Below are 20355 nucleotides of genomic sequence, written 5' to 3'. Positions count from 1 at the left end.
TTTCATACGTTCACTCTTCATGATTTATTGATTCTTTGAGGGTTAAACATTACTAGGATTTGTAATATGTATTCATATGTAATGTAGAAACTTGACATTCTCAGCTGACCTCAAATTTCGGAGATTTTTGAGTTACAATTTGAGAATTTTCTTCAACAATAAAATACAAAAACTAGCACCTGCAGAATCCTGCAGTTTTAGTTTTGAGTAAAATTTTGCTCGAAGGGTCTTTGTTAAGTTCATATGTCCGTGCATAGGTCAGATCAGTGTCGTTTTTTTCAAAATTCTACTTTTTTCCATTTTTGTCAATTTCACATGGTTGATATATTTGAAATAATTCTTTAGATACTTGAGGATCAAGAAAAAATTTGCGAAACATTTTTCTTTCCAAATCAAATTTAAAGCATGTTAAAATATAATATTTCTAAAAATCCCCTTATTTTCCACCAAGATTGCATGGATGCTAAGAAAGGACAAATTAGATAAAATAAATTCACAATTTTTGTATTTTAGTTCTAGTTTAACTGCTTTATCAAGATTATCATTTAAGATTCACATTTTTTATTTTATTAATTTTTTAAGGTATCCGTGAGTAAAAAAACTAATTTTTTTTAGGGTTTAGGAAAAACACCATACATATTTTTTATATTCAAGAATTTATTGCTTAATTTTTACCATGAAGAATGCTTGTATCAATACTCAATAGTAATAAAACCTGACAGTAGGACGACAAATTGAATGTCGTCTTTAATCTTTGAAAAATCTGGCATTTATGTGTAAATTTAATCTTAGAATTTAAATTCTAGAGTTAATAATCGCAAAATACATCTAGTCTTGGCATTTTGAAAATGGGGTCTGCCTTTTTTGTGCTTTCAATATTACCGAAGATAAGACAAATTTCGTTCAGATTTCGACAATTTTGGTTTCATTTTATAAAAGTGAAATTTGAACGAAATTCTTCTTATCTCCCGTAATATTGACAACACTAAAAAGGCAAACCACATTTTAGAATTGTCAGGACTAGAAGAATTTCGGGGTTATTGTTTCAATAATCATACACGTGAAAGTAGGTTGACGACTTTCAAGTCGTTTCGTGGAACACCCTGTATACTCCCAGTAATTGTTAATTATCTAAAAATTTGAGAAGAAGACGACATTTAAGAGGAAATATTTTGTTGTCTTTTTTTATACTAAATATGCAAAAAGCTTTTTTTTTTGGTATGGAACAATTTTCATTTAATCCCGCCTCTTTTAAAAATGATAATAAATAATAAAAATAATTTGTTATTTTTTCCAAAGGAATGTCATTTACTCTCAGACAAATTAGAATCAATGGAAATTTAAACCCCCGAGGGATTCAATGATAAACCCAGAGAGTAAATGATACATTTAATTATTTTATATATTTAATTTTAATTCCTTTCCCGACGGATAACATAACTCTTAAACATTAACATTAATATTAACTCTTAAAAATATTTGTCGAGAAATTTTTAAGATTAAGATTAAAATACCTATTTTGCACCCAACAGTATATCCATGAAATATTATTCTATTGCTAAATAATTCCTTGATTTATATTCAATATTTAATATAAGCCAGTCCAATACACATATGTTACATTTTTTTTAGCTTTTCACCCATCCTCTGTTCTTGCTTTAGTATAACTTGTTCCAGCATGGTGATACAGCATTATATTCTGATACAACTTCTTTTTAGGAACTTAGACTCTTATTAAATCAAGCAAATCAATTTTGGTTCACACATCGTGATCAAAATTGAAAATAATTTTTTGTTCTTCATCATATATGGAAAATTTTGTTATGGAAGTGTGAAATGATATATTAAGTAATCATCAAGATATGATACAGTGTTAAACTAGCTGTATTCTAAAGCACTATTTAGAGATTCTGGTTCAGCCATATGACGTTTATTGGATAATAATAGTTTAGACAAAAAAGATAAGCCAAGTATTATATATTTATGCATATATTATTATATATGGGATAGATTATATATATATATATATATATATATTTTCTTGAAATAAGTTCAGAACATTTTCTATTGTTTATTTAAATTAGTTTATTGCTGGACACTTTGTTTCATGTTGGAAATTCTTCAGCAGTATGATTGCGGATTTAAAAGAATATAAATGCGCATTTTAACAAAATTAAATGAGTTTAAAATACTCCCGGAAACACTATGAAGGATTCCAACTTGAACTGCTTGGGCATCCTGTTTAATGCCTTTTTGCTTGTCCCACATTACCAAGAAAATATTAATTTCTATCTAACTAGTAAAAAGCTACAATTCATTGCATTATGTTTTCTCCTTCAATCTTTCCATCTTTACCCAGGGAGAGAATGAAATTTAAAGACCATCCCATAAAGTTGTCGCCCCCAATATATATATACTTCCTGAAGAGCCTGGCGTTGCTCGTGGTAAATTTTTTTTTTGAAAATTTTAGAAATTTTTTTTTTTAACTTTTGTTCAGCCTATAACGCCACCCATGAGTGTCCACAAAAAAAATTCAGCCCAATCGGTCCAGTCGTTTGACCGGCTATATGCAACCAATATATATATATGAATGTCTTGTTTTTATTATATATAGATATATATATATATATACTGTAGATTTAGACGGGCAATATCTATATTGTAGATTTAAAAATGACAATTTGATAGGCTCCTAAAGTTTCCAACTGGAGCCTAGTAAATAGTAAAAGAACATCTCCGTTTGCTTAATTTTATATTCAATGTTAGGTTACAGTTTATTACAGTATAATTGTTATTTTTAGATCTACAAGACTAAACTTGGCTCATTGAATCGGAACTTGTACATAGATAATAAAAATTGTCTCAATCTTGAAAATCTGATTTTAAATGAGTTTGCATAGACCCTTGTGAGGAAACGGAGACTATCTTTATTTTTACCAAATTTACTTACTCTAGTTGGAAACTTTAGAAGCCTTAAAAATGGTCTTTTTTGAACCTGCAAGCCTAAAATTGGTCTAATTGAACCAGAAATTGTAAATAGATTTCAAAAATAGTCTCAATCTTGAAAACCGGATTACACACAAGTCTGTAGACCCTTATTCCCCGTTTTTTTGTGACAATGAATAATATATATGTATAATATATATATATATGGATTAAAAATAATTTAAGTGTTGAAGTTTAAGCAAGTATGTGTCCGGATCTGGTTGCAGTTTAGTCAGTGGAAATCCCGGGGTAAATATTTATTTTTTCAATTTTAGAATTTCTTGAAATTCTTTAAAAAATAGATATGAGTCAATAAATAAAACATTATTAGTGGTCAAAATTATTTTCTTTGCACTGATTATGACCGTTACACGTTCTTGGAAAGTTGAAATATTTTCCATTACACCTTTCTCACAAGTTTCAAAATTCAGTGATTCATGCTTCTTTGAATTTACTGTATGACTAGGAAACTGTATCTTTGTATCTAGGTATGTGTAGGATTAGGGAACTGTATCCTTGTATCTAGGTATGTGTAGGACTATGGAACTGTATCCTTGTATCTAGGTATGTGTAGGACTAGGGAACATTATCCTTGTATCTAGGTATGTGTAGGACTAGGGAACTGTATCCTTGTATCTAGGTATATGTAGGACTAGGAAACTGTATCCCTGTATCTAGGTATGTGTAGGACTAGGGAACTGTATCCTTGTATCTAGGTATGTGTAGGACCAGGGAACTGTATCCTTGTATCTAGGTATGTGTAGGACTAAGGAACTGTATCCTTGTATCTAGGTATGTGTAGGACTAGGGAACTGTATCCTTGTATCTAGGTATGTGTAGGACTAGGGAACTGTAACCTTGTATCTAGGTATGTGTAGGACTAGGGAACTGTAACCTTGTATCTAGGTATGTGTAGGACTAGGGAACTGTATCCTTGTATCTAGGTATGAGTAGGACCAGGGAACTGTATCCTTGTATCTAGGTATGTGGAGGACTAGGGAACTGTAACCTTGTATCTAGGTATGTGTAGGACTAGGGAACTGTAACCTTGTATCTAGGTATGTGTAGGACTAGGAAACTGTAACCTTGTCCTAGAACTCCTGAGGAATCTACAGAAACCCCTGCCACCAGGTACACTGTACAGCGGATTTAGATTTTAAAAGTTCTTGTCTCTGCAGGAATCAATAAACCCCAAATATCATTGGGATTTCGAGTTTTGAACGTATTTTGCATAACAACTAGAATCAAGTTTAAAGGGCAATTTGAGCCTCTTTTTCTTGTGACAATTAAAGCTTATAATTTTTTATTAATAAGTTTTAATTGTTACAATTACAATTATAATTTTATATTGAGATTGTCTCCATTTTATTTGCAAGATTGGATTTTCGTCGATATTTCTCCATAGAGCAATATAAAGTTTCAAACCTAAATGGTGCCTGATTCAAAAAGAAATTAGACTCTAGACAAATTTTTGAACTACAGAGTGTCCCAATAAACATGGGAATTCAGTGACGAATTCGATATAGCCTTTTTAAATAATTATTTGATTTAGTATAGTGATACCTACTGAGAAAGCTGTAATCCGTAAGAGTTTCGTCTGCTATGTTCACATTTTGTTTGTTTATGTTTTGACTGCATACGGTTGTACTTAGTAAAACAAGAAAATTGCAGTATACAAACAAAGTAAACATGTCCATCTTCACTGTTCAACCGTTCATAATGCGGAGACATTATAGACATATCTTTTACCCTTTTCATAAAATAAACTGAAGCAGACATATTAATACTATGGCTTTTTAAATTACGTATTACATTGCTAATTCATAACAAAGACGATATCCAATTCGTCACTGAATTCCCATGTTTTTTGGGACACCCTGTACTCTAAGATGTTGGAATACTTATCCGAGACTCCTTCTTCTGTGGGTCAGCTGACGGTCAGATTGGAGTCTGCTGTCCTGAGGAACACGTTCAGACACAGAAACCATTGGTAGGACAGACCCAGTAAACAATATCAGGGACATTTCCGGGAAATTTCTAATCCTCTAATTTTTACAACCTGATTATGTTTAACCTTTCTTTGATGTTTCAAACTTCACACAACTAAATATTCCAAAAATCTTAGATTGAAATATTACAGGTCTACAAAATCGGGTTGTAAAATATAGAGTTTAGAAAATCTGAGTTGGTGGCAGAATGTCAATTCAATGGGGGAATTTTTTTTCTGTAGAAATATTGATGGAAACTCTCTAGGTCAAGAAATTTCATAATCAGCAAGATCAGAGAAATTGATTAAATCTTTTTTTAATCTACAAAATGAAATCCATTATTACAAGCTTGGAAAAGAAAGAAATTTAAGTCTTTTTTGAAAATTTAAATGACCAATTAATGTAATTTCAAGTAATTTTGTTTGTTTTTAGAATTCTGTATCTTCCGGTAGCTGTGTTTATCAGGTTAAAAATCAAAATATCATTAAAAGAAAACACTTTATTTCTCATTTTTGACCATTAAAAATAGGACTGAAATACTCTGTTTTTGACAACTTATAGGCCGAATATATCCTACTGTGCAGTATGGAATAAGTGATATCTTAATTATTTTTATGTACTATGAGTCATGGGAATTCTTCGAAGAGGACAAATATACCAAATACAATAATATTATATTCAAAATATCCAAATAAGAAAAAGGAATTGAGTCTTTGACACAAACTCAAGTTTTGTAATTCCTATATCTTTGGAACCTGATGGTGTAAGCCTTTGATATTTCAAAACTAGATTATTTGATTTAACAGAATTCATGGTTTGAAATATCTAAGATTATGACATTGGGTTGCAAAGATATACGGATTAGAGTTTGTGGCAAAGACTTTATTAATTTGAGTTTTTAAAGGACTATAAGGAAGGAGAATGTGTTTTTACAGGACTATAAGGAAGGAGAATGTGTTTTTACAGGACTATAAGGAAGGAGAATGTGTTTTAAAGGACTATAAGGAAGGAGAATGTGTTTTAAAGGACTATAAGGAAGGAGAATGTGTTTTAAAGGACTATAAGGAGGGAGAATGTGTTTTTACAGGACTATAAGGAAGGAGAATGTGTTTTAAAGGACTATAAGGAAGGAGAATGTGTTTTAAAGGACTATAAGGAAGGAGAATGTGTTTTAAAGGACTATAAGAATGTGTTTTTACAGGACTATAAGGAAGGAGAATGTGTTCCCTATCCGAAATGTTTTCCATTTATAAAACTTCTGCAGAACTTACGAAAGGTAAAGAAGATGATGACTTGTCTCAAACTCTAATTTTTTATTTCATATATCTTTGCAACCGGATAACGAACGTAAACCAATTAATATAGACTGACAATACGAGAAGTTGGATTAGCTGTACAATTAATTAATAGAAGTTGGATTAAATACAATTAATCACAATGAATTGCTTTAAATCTTCAATCTCAAGACCTGCCACGAGGGTCAACCCAGGCCGAAATATATTTTCAAAAAAATGTGGATCTAACACCTACTTTATCACCTCTATGAGGTTTTGATCATCATCAACACCAAATTTTTAAATAATATTATTTTTTCTTATAAAACTAAAAATGTTCTTTTTAGCCTCTGCCCCCAGAGGTTCCAGTTATAATGAGAGAGGTAAACAAATATATATTAATTTTTCTGCATCTTTTCATATTTATATTTTAAAAAGGAATTTTTTTCTTCAAAAAAAGTGCATCTTCTTTTTAGTTATATTCTAATCATAAAAAATAATTATAAAAAAGAAGGAAACAGTAAATTTTCTGAACGTGGATTTAATACATGGAGAAGGAGACGTTGTTTCAAGTGTTAGGTCTGATTCAAACCAATTCAATCTTTGGCTGATCATCAATAAATGAGATATTAATGTTTTATTTCTACCTTAAAATTGATTATTAAGTGGTTTCTCTAAACAAGTGAATTGTAAAAAAATTAAGGCACAATTTATCAGCTAGAAAAACGATGATATCTTTTAAATATTTAATCGAATATAGGTTTAGTTGGTACCATGGTGAATTTGACAAGCCCCTTGTTAACTGAAGGGTCACTTGAAATTACAGTTTAATTATGGTTTAGGTTTATCTGTGTGGGAAAGATAGATCTACCGGAATACCAAAAATTTGCTGTCCCTCGGATGGAATCATTGATAACAATTTCTTAGGTAGAATTTTTCTGAAAAAAAATACATTTATTTCTAATTTTAGAAAAATTGTTCTTCTGGCAATTCCTCGCGTTAAAAGTAATAGTGCAAGTATCAGTTAGAATTCCGCTCAACATACGCATTTTTTGCGAACTTTTTGAAACGCAAAAATTGCGCAATTCGCGTGGACACACAAATTTCCAACGACTTTTCCAATACTCTGGAAACCCTACCTGTAGCCAGACCATTTAGTGATATCCATCCAATCAGGGGAGCCATGAATTCAACCAATCTGGTATATGTATATCTTATTGAGTCACTCTCTACTGGAACCCACTATTTCTTTGGTCCGTGTACAATTGCTGTACACAACTAAAGCTTGGGGTCGTGGTGTACATAGCGCACATTGGAAATTGTAGCTAAATACAAGCAGGTTTCGATTACACACACATATCTCTGTAGTCGACATAAACACAAAAGCTTAAGTGTACCGTTGTAAACATAGATAAATAAATAAGCATAGATAGCTTATGTACGCAAAATCACCAAGAACTGTACAGTCCGCGAACTCATACTTCTAGGGGTCAAACTGTACTTCAATGATAAGCGGGGTGGTTTGGTGTTTTAATGGATTTCATAATAGAGTGTAAAATAACTCCGGGAATGGAACTATTTGAACAACAATAATTCTTTGAGCAATATATCATATTGACGAGAACTGAAGAAGGACATGCGAAAGACTAAACTTAAATTTCTCTCTATACAGAACTCATGAACACCAAAAGTACTCAATGGTATAAGAACAGCCAATGTTCACAACCGACCTAGTTAATCTATATAATAGGAATAACTTTAAAACATCTCTGTACATTTATATCTTTCAAGATGAAAAATGTCTTCTTATGCGCAATCTATCTTTATCTATGGTTGTAAATCGCTAATTGAGAATTGTAAGGGGAGTGACTAAAAGTTAATATTGTACGGGCGAGTGACTAAAAGTTAATATTGCAGGGGAGTGACTAAAAGTTAATATTGTACGGGGAGTGACTAAAAGTTAATATTGTACGGGAAGTGACTAAAAGTTAATATTGTACGGGGAGTGACTAAAAGTTAATATTGTACGGGGAGTGACTAAAAACATAAAAATCAATTTTTGTTAGATATATAAAAAACTTTTTTTAATTACAAGGAAGTGTGGAAAGTCCAAAAACAGGAAATGAAACTACGACTGCAACAACAGCTGCAACTACAACTACAACTACAACTACAACTACGTTAACAAGAACTACAACTACAGCTAAAACAATTGTAACAACATCTTCACAAACAACATCTTCACAAACAACATCTTCAGAAACAACATCTTCATTCACAAACAACATCTTCACAAACAACATCTTCAGAAACAACATCTTCACAAACAACATCTTCAGAAACAACATCTTCACAAACAACATCTTCACAAACAACATCTACACAAACAACATCTTCACAAACGACATCTTCAGAAACAACATCTACAACAACAAAAACAACAAAGAAATCATCATCTTTAAAAGAACATCCAGGTGCAAAATTAAATTCTCAATAACGTAAAAAAACATCCTTTTTTTAAATATAAAATTTAGGACTGAAATTGCTGAGCAACTTAGATACGTGTGGACGTTCATTGGTTCTGCAAAGGCAACTAAAAAACATTTTTATTAATTTATAAAAAAAACATTTATCAAAAAATTGTATTTGATCAAATCAACAAATATTTTCCCTGCATATTGTTTGAATTCATCTTAAAAGCAGCAAAACAAGAAAAAATAGATTTTATTAAAAATAGATTTTATTAAAAATAGATTTTATTAAAAATAGATTTTATTAAAAAAATAGATTTTATTTAAAAAAAATAAGTAGATACTTGTTTCACTGGTAAATGATTGTATTGTTGATTAAGAATAGTTGGAGGGAAGAAGGCTAGCCTTGGACAATATCCTTGGTTAGCTAACATTGGATATTCAGGTAGTATAGATATCCTTGGTTAGCTAACATTGGATATTCAGGTAGTATAGATATCCCTGGTTAGCTAACATTTTATATTCAGGTAGTATAGATATCCTTGGTTAGCTAACATTGAATATTCAGGTAGTATAGATATCTATGGTTAGCTAACATTGGATATTTAAGTAATATATATATCCTTGGTTAGCTAATATTGGATATTTAGGTAGTTTAGTGTTAACTTTAACGTTTTCCAATCAAAGATCTAGTTTCCCGCATCTTGTTTCAACCAACAATTTAAATCATGAAGTCTCATTTGTTAACGGTATCTCCGTTACGTCACTTTTCCCAGCGGCTAACCCTATTTATAATTTGTACACATTTACAATGGTAGGTGATTATGTCAATATAATGAAGACGACTTTAGATTTCAATTTTGACTTACATCATGCCAAACATGTCAACAAAGAGAAGCTGTCAATTAAAAAAGCTTCTCTTTAATTACTTGTAAACTTTTAATGAAAAAAAGCTGGTTAACAATTAAATCTTAAATAAAAAAGTCGTCTTCATTATACTGCTATAATCGCCTACAGGGTATCCCACGAAACATGACAGTTGGTGAATAGTATAAAATGTCTTCTTCCATATTTTGTTAAGCTATTCGATACCAAAGAGAATAATAAACAATATCATATAGCAGTCATATTATAAAAAAAAATTATTTCAAAGTAAAGTATATTTGAATAAAAGTTTTTTTAACGAATTAAACTGCGAAAAGTCTTTAATATCTAATACAGTATATGGAAGAAGACATTCAAAACTATTCACAAACTCTCATGTTTCGAGGGACACCCTGTAACACCGTACAATTTTTTTTCTAGTTTCTGGGAGCAGCAAAGTAGAATTCAAATGCGGTGGAACATTGATAGGTAAGTAATTAAACCAAATCCGGGGTGTATACAGGGAAGGGCTGGGGGGTAAATCACCCCTGTCTAGAATGAATGAATCAATCAATACTTCCTGATTCCAGTTTGTCAATTTAATTTAAACTGACTTTCCAAACAAAGTGACAGATTTGTTTCTTTTCTAAAATTGTCGTTCATCAATTTTAAAGGAGAAACTTTATTTAATTTTTTAATTTTTTATTTCTAATATTTCCCATTTTTTATTGAAATACAAACAAAGCATTAGATAATACAAATAAATTCAGCGAAAATTAGAAATATATTATTGTCACTTAGAATGTGCAAAGGACTTAAACAAGTACGTAATGTATGCAGGAATTTGTGAATTTGCTTAACTTTTTCGACATTCCAGGGAGGGTATGGAAATCATAGATTTCACTTTTTAAGCCCCTTTTCCTTTATTTCCCCACCCCTGTATACACCTCTTGACACTTCTTCAGTGTAAACTAGTTTAAATACCTTGCAGCTGCTACGCTTTTATACAGTTTAACACAGAACTTTGAGAGTCATCGAAATAATTTATAAATGTCGTCTTCATAATTTTTCAATGGGTTTAATACTATCATAACAAAATCTTAGTGATTGTAAAAACAGTTTGTAAGAGCTCAAAATAATTATTCAATAAAAAAGATAAATATCTGCAGCACTCCATTATCAGTATAAATTCTTTTGACTCTCTGAAGTTCTTGGTTAGACAGATTTAAATTTTAAAAAAACATTTAACAGACGAATAAACAAAAATGTTGATCAAATTAAAATTTCAAAAAATTTTTATAAAATAGATTTTTTATAAAGTTTCGATGGCTTGTTTCTATTTTCAAAAAAATTGAAAAAGTCATGATTTAATGTGTGATTAACATCACGAAAAAAAAATACAAAATAATAATGATTCGTTTGTTATTAGGAATTCCGGATTCGCTGCGCCTCTTTTTAAGGCTTTGACTCGCTTTGCTTATTAACAGATTATCACTAACCCTATCCCGATTATCACTAACCCTATCCCGATTGGGTATATATTTTTGCCTAATATGAAATGAGATAAGGGAATTTGATACATGTCCCAGTCCAACTTTTCAAGGCCAGCAAATTAAAAAATATTTTATCTCTAACTTTAATGTTTAAGATGCTACGGAGATAAAAAAAATTCTAAAAGTACATCAAAAAATTGTTGAAAAATATTTTTTTTTTCGACAAATATACTCATCTAACATGTGTTACTGTATCCATTTTTCAAGGGCTTTTTAAATAAGTAAATTTTATATCTGTACCTCAAATACTAAAAAGCTTTGGAGTATTTTTGACTCTTTTTGACCGTCCTCTACCCTATACCCTATGCAGCATTAGACAAATTTTGTTTTTGATAAATGTTTTTTCATTAATGATGTTGAACAAGTTTGAGCGCTCTAGTGTAGCCAAGTGGGGGTGGTGGAAAACCCCCCCCCCCCCCTCCCCATTCGTAATAGGGTTAAGACTAAGTGTGATATTTTATTTTGAAGAATTCTATAAAAGATCTATCAGTGGAATCTGCCAAAAGAAATTCTTGAATACAGTCGTCGTCAAAACAATGAAGACGACCTTCGAATTCAATTTTTTTTACCAAGCTTTCAAACAGCATGGAAACCAAAAGAGGGTGTCAAATAACTCTCTTTGTCTACTTGTAAACTTGTTATTTGAAGAAAGCTTGGCAGAAATCAAAGCTTAAATAGAAAAGTCGTCTTCATTGTATTGATATAAACGTGGACCACCGTAGTTTAACACTGATAAACACGAAAAGTTTATAACGCCTTTTTTCTGGGCTAATTGCACAGATGAAGATCGTTTATAGTATTCTTTAGTTAAATTAGTTGAGTTTAGTTGAATTTAGTACAATTATGATAACTTATGAGGAAAAAACTATTTACTTGCCTATTACCCTTATGTTTAAATCCTAAAAATAAGGTTGCAAATATCTAAGGCTAACAAAATATAAGCTTGAAGCAAAACAATCCTTTAATTAATCTTTAACTTAACAGTATCCATAAATAGTCTTTTTTTTCAAACTCAAATCAACTTAAAAAAAAAAATAAAATTCGTCAATTAATTTTACAAAGGCCAAATTTAAAATCTGTAAAAAATTTTGAAATTCACCGATTTTTAATTGAGTAATATGCTTGTAGTATGAATATTGCCATGACCATATATGGTCATATATATATTACTATCCAACCTTATTTCACTAAATGTTTGTAATTTGTGAAGGATTTTTTTCTCTAAAAATCATATTTTAAATTTATAAATCTGGTTACCACTGACATTTTTTCTTTAAATAATGGCTCTAGTATTCACATTGTACAATGAACATTAGCTTTTTGTGATGTTAAAATGATTTTGTAAAATTGTCTGCTTGAAATAAATATATTAGAATAATAATGAATTTTAACATGAGGTTTAAATCATAATTTTGGAAAAACAAAAAGCTTGCTTTAGTCTTAATCTTAAAAATTCATCTTAAACTATTTTATTTATAAATAATTATTAAAACATGTGTCAGTAAATTTTCTAAATCATAAAAGAAAATAAGTTTGAGAAATAAATAAGCGAAACTTCTAGTGGACCTACATACAAATTGATGACAATTGCCGATTTACAACGATACCATTAAATCCTTAATATACAGCCAAAAATGAGGAAGATACCATCGTTTTACTGACTGGAAATTTGTACAGTTCTGATAATGCTTTTTAAAAGCAAACATGCGTAAGTCACTTCTGCAGAGAACCTGCAAACGAAAATAAACCGGTTAACTAAAAACAAGAACATGGATATATATAATTTATACTTGAGCAGACAAAGCATTTAAGTGTACTGTTGTAAATCGGGCATTGTCATCTTTGCTTCGAGGGTCAATTAAAATTACGCTTACAATTCCTTTCAATCATATTTTTTAGGATTTCTTCCGAAAACTTTGCAACTTTGACAAATATTATTTTAGGAAGACGACATATTCTTACAGCAGCCCACTGTGTCGCCAGCCTTCCTAAGGACTACCTTTTGTAAGACATAATTTGATATATTTTCTACAAATAATAAACCATATCTAACATAGGCCTTGAATTACTTTTATGTCCTCATACAGGGGTCACCCAAATAAAATGGAATCTAAAGAATGCAGAAAAGTTTATTAAATTATTTTGGACGATTTGGACCTTAAATTAGGAGTTAAGCCCGGCTAAAGATATGCATGATAGTTATTACTGCTTCTTTTTGAAAATTTGTAAAGTTTAATTACAATAGTTATTATAATTTGTACTTGTAGTGTGACACAAATGTTGACATTTTACAACCTCTTTTAAACATAAAGTTTTAGACTCATGGCTCAACAGTCTAAAATAATATTTTCAATTACATTTAGACTTTTTTATTAAAAAATATAAAGTATAAGTAATTCTTTATAGAAACTTAATTTATAAACTTGCGTTCTGCGGATATCACGGGTTGTACTCATAGAGAATAGAATATATAGAGAGGAATTAAAAGAATCTCTCGGTATGAATTTTTTCAGTTCTGAGAAAGCTGTAATCTGTAAGAGTTTCGTCTGCTATGTTTACATTTTGTTTGTTTATGTTTTGACTGCAACCGGCTGTACTTAGTAAAACAAGAAAATTACAGTATACAAACAGAGTAAACTTGTCCGTATTCACTGCTCATCTTGCGGAGACATTATAGACACATCTTTGCAGTCTTTTACCCTTTTCATTAAATAAACTCTAGCAGACATAATAATATTAAGGATTTTGAAATTAGGTATTACAATGCTAATTCATAACAAAGACGATATCGAATTCGTCACTGAATTCCCATGTTTTTTTGGGACACCCTGTAGCATAAATATGTGAAGTACACCTGCAGTATGGAAACAGTACAACAAAATGGCCGTTTTACACTTTTTTCCATTAAATTCCTCTCTATATATTCTATTCTCTATGGTTGTACTAAAATACAATCAAAATAGTTATCAAGATATTTGTATTATTTCAGCTCAAAAGTTATCGTTCCTCAAGTCAAGGTTTGATTGACATTGTTCTTCATGATACTCTTTTAATCAAAGGGTCACGATTTTTTCAAGCAAATCATAATTTAAACGTGTTTTTTTTATTTCCAAACGAAATCCTCGCAATCTTATACCCCCCCCCCTATCACATTTTCATTTGCGAAACAGAGATAAACTGAAGTTTACTATATATAACGTACTGTTGCTTTTAACAAAACTCAATTACATGGGAACAAAACACTGAACTAAGTTTCCCTTCTTCCTCTCCCTATTTTGTATTTTCTCCAATTTATGTTTTAAAAGAAAATTCAATTCTAAAATAAAACAGTGTCTTTAACTTTCTCCAGCTTTCAGGTGTTCACGTTAAACTAATCTACAACCAAATATAGATCCTGAGGCCGAATTTAAAGAATTTAAGCGACAGCTTAAATTTAAGCCGGGGCTAAAATAGGGTTTGTTCCACTTAAATTTGTATTCAATTTTTCAATATTTAAGCCGGCGCTCAATAGAAACCGGTTTTTGGGGGATTTTAGACTCGGCTTAAATTCATTAAATTCGGACATTGTCTGGATTGGAATGTTTTCATTTATATTTGATATCTAATTCTAAATACGTTCAAAATAGCGTAAAAAGATTGTTCATACTTTGGTATTTATAATTTATGTCCCAACAAAAAAAAAATAAAGAAGTAAACTTTAAAAAAGTCTTCTTTTACTGGGTGAAAATTGGGTTTAAAGTTAAAGCTCACTAAACAAGAACCCTAATTTACCGTGCTTTCAATACATTAGATGGCTGTCTTTTGCAATAGATTTACTTTATACAAGCTTGAAAGGATTGCACATGAAAGTAAATCACTCGTGACAAGCTGGGTTGACGCATTTTTTCTATTTAATTTTTTTTAATTACGAAAGATCGAAATAGTGCTTTAGAAAACATGAAACCTCAAAGAAAATACTATAAATTTGTCATATTGGAGTTTTTGTTTCTTACTTTACTCCAAAATCCAATAAAGGATGAAAAAGGGGATAAAGGATCTAATATATAATCAGTGCCTCAAAATTTTTATTTTCGAATCACAATATCTTTGCAACCTGATAATGCAAACCTGTGATATTTCAACTATAGACCGGTTAATCTTGCTGAATACAATAGTTGGAAATCGGAACCAAACTGCAAAAACATAAACTTTAGAAAATTACAGTTTGAGGCAAGTGTACAATTCCTTTTAATTTTAAAATTGTTTTTTTTTCAGTACTGCAGTTCGGGTGGGAGAGTATGATATATCCAACACTATCCCAGATTGTGATAAATATGAAAACTTTTGTGCACCCCTTCCTCAGGTATACAGTGGTCTATTTGACTACCCCTTCCTCAGGTATACAGTGTTCTTCTCGACTACCCCTTCCTCAGGTNTGAGATTTTGTCATAGATTTCATTACTTGTAACTGATTCAATTCGAAAAATGCTCTGAACAGTGAACAACCTTTTCATCCTTATCACAGGGGTGTAATTTGCTTTAGTTGTCTAGAAATTTTAAACTCATGTTATACTTCTAATAAGATTTCTAGTATCTGATTAATTTTATGTCCTATCAACTTGGGAACCCAGCGTGGTCCAGGGGAGTCATAGTTAGTCCCACCGTTTACCCGCCCATTGTCGTAAATTACGATTTTAGCTATTTTCCCCGTTAAAAGTGGACTCACTCAACTTAGAATCTCAAAACCAAGCTAAGAACGTTCTCGTGGGTGTCCCGAGCAAACCAAACAAAATTTGAGGAAAATAGGTCCAGGTGTTCCTTGTTAGACATACAAAAAAAAGAGAGATTACAACCTTGTCTTCATAGATGAATTCATTGAATTCTGTATTATCAATATCCATAGATTCCCAATACAGAGCTGAACACTTTATATTGGTGGAAATCGAGATCAATGCTTGATCTCCTCTTTATCTTAAAATTAAATTTAACTTGTTCTCCGCTTGTTATTAATCTCCATATTAATTAACAGATCGGGATTAAGGCTATCCCATTCTAAAGTTTTCAGCTCTGAATCTATATTTTAGGATTATAAACCAGAATTGGTTTTAATACACCCAGAATACAGAATACAATAACCCGTATATACAGAATCTATATTTAGGATTATAAACCAGAATTGGTTTTGATACACTTAGAATACAGAATACAATAAACCCTTAAATACAGAATCTGTATTCTAGGATTACAAACCATAATTGGTTGTAATATTCCCAAAATACAGTATACAATAAACCCTTTTATACAGATTCTGTATTTTAGGATTATAAACCAGAATTGGTTTTAATATACCCAGATTACAGAATACAATAAACCCGTGTATACAGAATCTGTATTTTAGGATTATAAACCAGAATTGGTTTTTATACACCCAGAATACAAAATACAAAACCCTTATATACAGAATCTGTATTTTAGAATAATTGTTAGTAAAATACTCAGAATACAGAATACAATAAACCTTTATACACAGCATTTTATTTTAGGATTATAAACCAGAATTGTGTTTGTTACACCCAGAATACAGAATACAATGAATCCGTATATAGAGAATCTATATTTTAAGATTATAAACCAGAATTGGTTTAAATACACCCAGAATACAGAATACAATAAACCCTTAAATACAGATTCTGTATTTTAGGATGATAAATCAAAATTGTTTAACACACTCAGAATACAGAATATACCCATGATTATATGATGTTATATATGTTATCGTTAAAATTGTTATGCTAATGTTTCCTTCAGAAATATATAATTTGAGTTTAATTGAATTAAATACAGAACCTGTATTTTAGGATTATAAACCAGAATTGGTTTTAATACACCCAGAATACAGAATACAATAAACCCTTATATACAGAATCTGTATTTTAGGATTATAAACCAGAATTAGTTTTGATACATTCAGAATACAGAATACAATAAACCCTTATATACAGAATCTGTATTTTAGGATTATAAACCAGAATTGGTTTTAATACATCCAGATTACAATAAACCGTACAGGTTTAATAATGATATTGCTCTGATTAAGATGGAAAAAGATATTGTAGAATCAGGTAGGTTTTAATTCAATTCAAGTGAGTGCTCCAAAAATAATGTTAAATACAACGACGACTTTTTGCAGCATAAAGCTTTGTAAACAAAAAGTTTTCAAAATTTACATATTTACAGTCGTCGTCGCATATATCAATACAATGAAGATACTTTAGATTTCAATTTTTAACAGGATTAATACAAAGAGAAGCTGTCAATAAGCAGCTTCTCTTTGTTTATTTGAAAAAAGCTTGTTATAAATTAAAACTCAGATATAAAAGTCGTCTTCTTTGTCTTGATATAATCGCCAACCACTGTAGATAAATTGTTTGGGCAAGCATTCGTTAACAGTAACAAAATCTTAAAAATAATTAAATTAACTGTTGATGTATTTCACATGACCCTCCTCAAAGTTAAATGGCATTTAAGATTCACAAGTTTAAACCTTTATTTGAGGAAGATAGACAAAGACGATATCTTTCTCATTGTTACTCAGATAGAGGTTTTATATGGTAACATTGTGATTCGGACATTCCAGACTTTTTTTTTAAAATTGCGACTGAAAAACCATTGTATTTCTTAAAAGCATTTTATAAAACCTGTTTAAGATTTTGTATCTCCAATATGTTTACCTCTACCCTCTGTCTTCAATGTGGATTATGAGGATAGGACCCCTGAGGTGGCAGGCTGGGGGGCCATTGATATGTATGCAAGAAAGTTAGTATATTTTAAACAATTAGGAAAAAAATGGAAGTCATTAATTAGTCCGATGAAACAAGAAATAGTCCTTTAATTGTTCTTGAATCTGACACATTTTAAAGTTATTAATTATGATACAAATAACCACAATTTCTGATTTTCGAATCCTTATAATCTTTGCAACCCGACGTCGTCGACCTTAGATATTTTAAACTATGAACTCTGTTAGATCAAATAGTGTTTGGACTGTGCATAGTTTAAGTTTAAAACATCTAAGGTTAAAACTTAGCTTAGGTTGGAAAGGTATATCAGGGGTTAGCAGTTTTGACTTTGTGGCAAAGAGTCAATTTCTTTGTGAGGAAAAATAAATGTTTCTCACATCTGTCTGTTCTAGTTTTAGTGATGTTCTTCAATACGTTTCTGCTCCAATCTTTGAGTTTGAAGCCTGCTCAGGTTATAATGATTGTAACAAATAGTTCTTGATTTTTATATTTGATTTAAACATCTTCAAACCTTTTTCTTTTTCATTAGCTTGTAAAAAGTCATAATATTGGGCTTATAAAATCATGTGTACTTAAAGTTTTATTTTGCAAAACTTTGTAAAAATTAATTTTTTTTTCTTTTTGTGATAGCCCTGTATCTTCGTTAGAGTAAAAGTGTTGAAAATGTATTATAAGAAAACTTAAAGAGTAGATATATACAAATATGAAATGTACTGAACATCTCAAATAGTTTTAAGTCCTATTAAAACTAAAAAACGTTTATTGGCCATCTCTAGTCATACATACTTCAGCACTGTACAGCAAACAAAGGGTGAAGCTTCTCGAGTCACAAATATGCGCTGGAGGAAGAAAAGGTCAGGATTAAAGTTTGGATCGAGAAATCATTAGTGTGTCTAAAAATTTCAGCTTAAAGTTTGGATCGGACAATTACAAGCATACATCATTCAATTGAATCTCCCTAGAAGGGGCTGATTCATTTGGTATACTGTCCCAGGGCCGGTCTACTTATTTAGTCTGTAAGTGTACTGTACTGCTTGCACTTGCAGCTTGGAATTCAGCCCGGTACTGGAAATGAAACTGAGTTTACAGTGCATTTGTTTAGTTTACAGTTTGGGGTTAGTAATCATCAGCTTGCAAGATATGCTCAACTTAAAGTTTTGAATAAGTAAGCGAAAGCTTTCCTTAACCATTTAGCTTAAAGCGTAAAGTACGTAATCAAAAGCTTTCATTAAAAAGTTTGCCTCAAATATTTAGCTTTCCTTTGGATTAAGTAATCATAAGTTTGCATCAAACGTTTAGCTTAAAGTTTGGATTAAGGAATCAAATTCTTTCATCAAACTTGAGATAACTTGCTAAAAGGTGCTATTATTCATGCCAAGAATAGATACTGATAAAATGGCTCAGTTATCACAGGCATATTTAAAGAAAAATAATTGCATTTGAATTATTTAAATGATCCCTTTTTTGAAAGACTTGAAATTATTCAAAGTATTTAATTCAAAATGGCGTCTCAAAGGTATCTACTGAGCCTTTTAAAATTGCGCAATATTTCAGGAGAAGACAGCTGTTCGGGGGATTCCGGTTCCGGTCTTATGATGGACGTTGAGATCAATAACAGACCATATGATCCTAGATGGATACAGGTCAGAAGAAATAATATCACCTTTTTTTGAGTCTAAATTATTGTTTTCTAGATTGGTGTTGTTAGTTTTGGACCTCGTCGTTGTGCTACTCTCGGAGTTCCCGCCGTTTATACAAATGTTACGTCATACATTCCTTGGATTCTAGATTCTGCACTTCTTTAATCTGAAGTTTCATGTTCTTCACTGATTCTAGATTCTGCACTTCTTTAATCTGAAGTTTCATGTTCTTCTCTGACTCTAGATTCTGTACTTCTTTAATCTGAAGTTTCATGTACGACTCTGACTCTAGATTCTGTACTTCTTTAATGTAAAGTTTCATGTTCCTTGGACTCTAGATTCTGTACTTCTTTAATCTGAAGTTTCATGTTCTACTCTGACTCTAGATTCTGTACTTCTTTAATCTGAAGTTTCATGTTCTTCTCTGACTCTAGATTCTGTACTTCTTTAATCTGAAGTTCCATGTTCTTCTGTGACTCTAGATTCTGTACTTCTTTAATCTGAAGTTTCACGTTCTTCACTGATTCTAGATTCTGCACTTCTTTAATATGAAGTTTCATGTTCTACCCTGACTCTAGATTCTGTACTTTTTTAATCTGAAGTTTCATGTTCTTCTGTGACTCTAGATTCTGTACTTCTTTAATCTGAAGTTTCATGTTCTTCTCTGATTCTAGATTCTGTACTTCTTTAATCTGAAGTTTCATGTTCTACTCTGACTCTAGATTCTGTAGTTCTTTAATCTGAAGTTTCATGTTCTTTTCTGACTCTAGATTCTGTACTTCTTTAATCTGAAGTTGCATG

The 20355-nt window shown here is 30.9% G+C and overlaps 1 protein-coding gene across 1 annotated transcript; it reads left to right on the top strand.

The window, feature by feature from the left end:
- The first annotated feature begins 4874 nt into the window (after positions 1 to 4874).
- LOC111711661 (serine protease easter) lies at positions 4875 to 20108 on the top strand. Its single transcript, XM_023486054.1, has 18 exons — positions 4875 to 4922; positions 5406 to 5438; positions 6175 to 6249; positions 6595 to 6630; positions 7090 to 7174; positions 8343 to 8461; positions 8508 to 8721; positions 8782 to 8836; positions 9099 to 9163; positions 10024 to 10071; positions 13079 to 13139; positions 15390 to 15477; positions 17131 to 17236; positions 17822 to 17930; positions 18307 to 18365; positions 18706 to 18768; positions 19469 to 19557; positions 19609 to 20108. Exons 1-18 carry the CDS (start codon positions 4875 to 4877, stop codon positions 19717 to 19719), a joined length of 1464 nt encoding a protein of 487 aa, XP_023341822.1. The 3' UTR covers positions 19720 to 20108.
- The last annotated feature ends 247 nt before the right edge of the window (positions 20109 to 20355 follow it).

Source organism: Eurytemora carolleeae, unplaced genomic scaffold (assembly GCF_000591075.1).
Source record: "Eurytemora carolleeae unplaced genomic scaffold, Eaff_2.0 scaffold1183, whole genome shotgun sequence".
NCBI classification, from domain to species: Eukaryota; Metazoa; Arthropoda; class Copepoda; order Calanoida; family Temoridae; genus Eurytemora; species Eurytemora carolleeae.
Note: the sequence above shows the minus strand (reverse complement) of the source record. Positions and strands in the feature narration are given on the sequence as shown.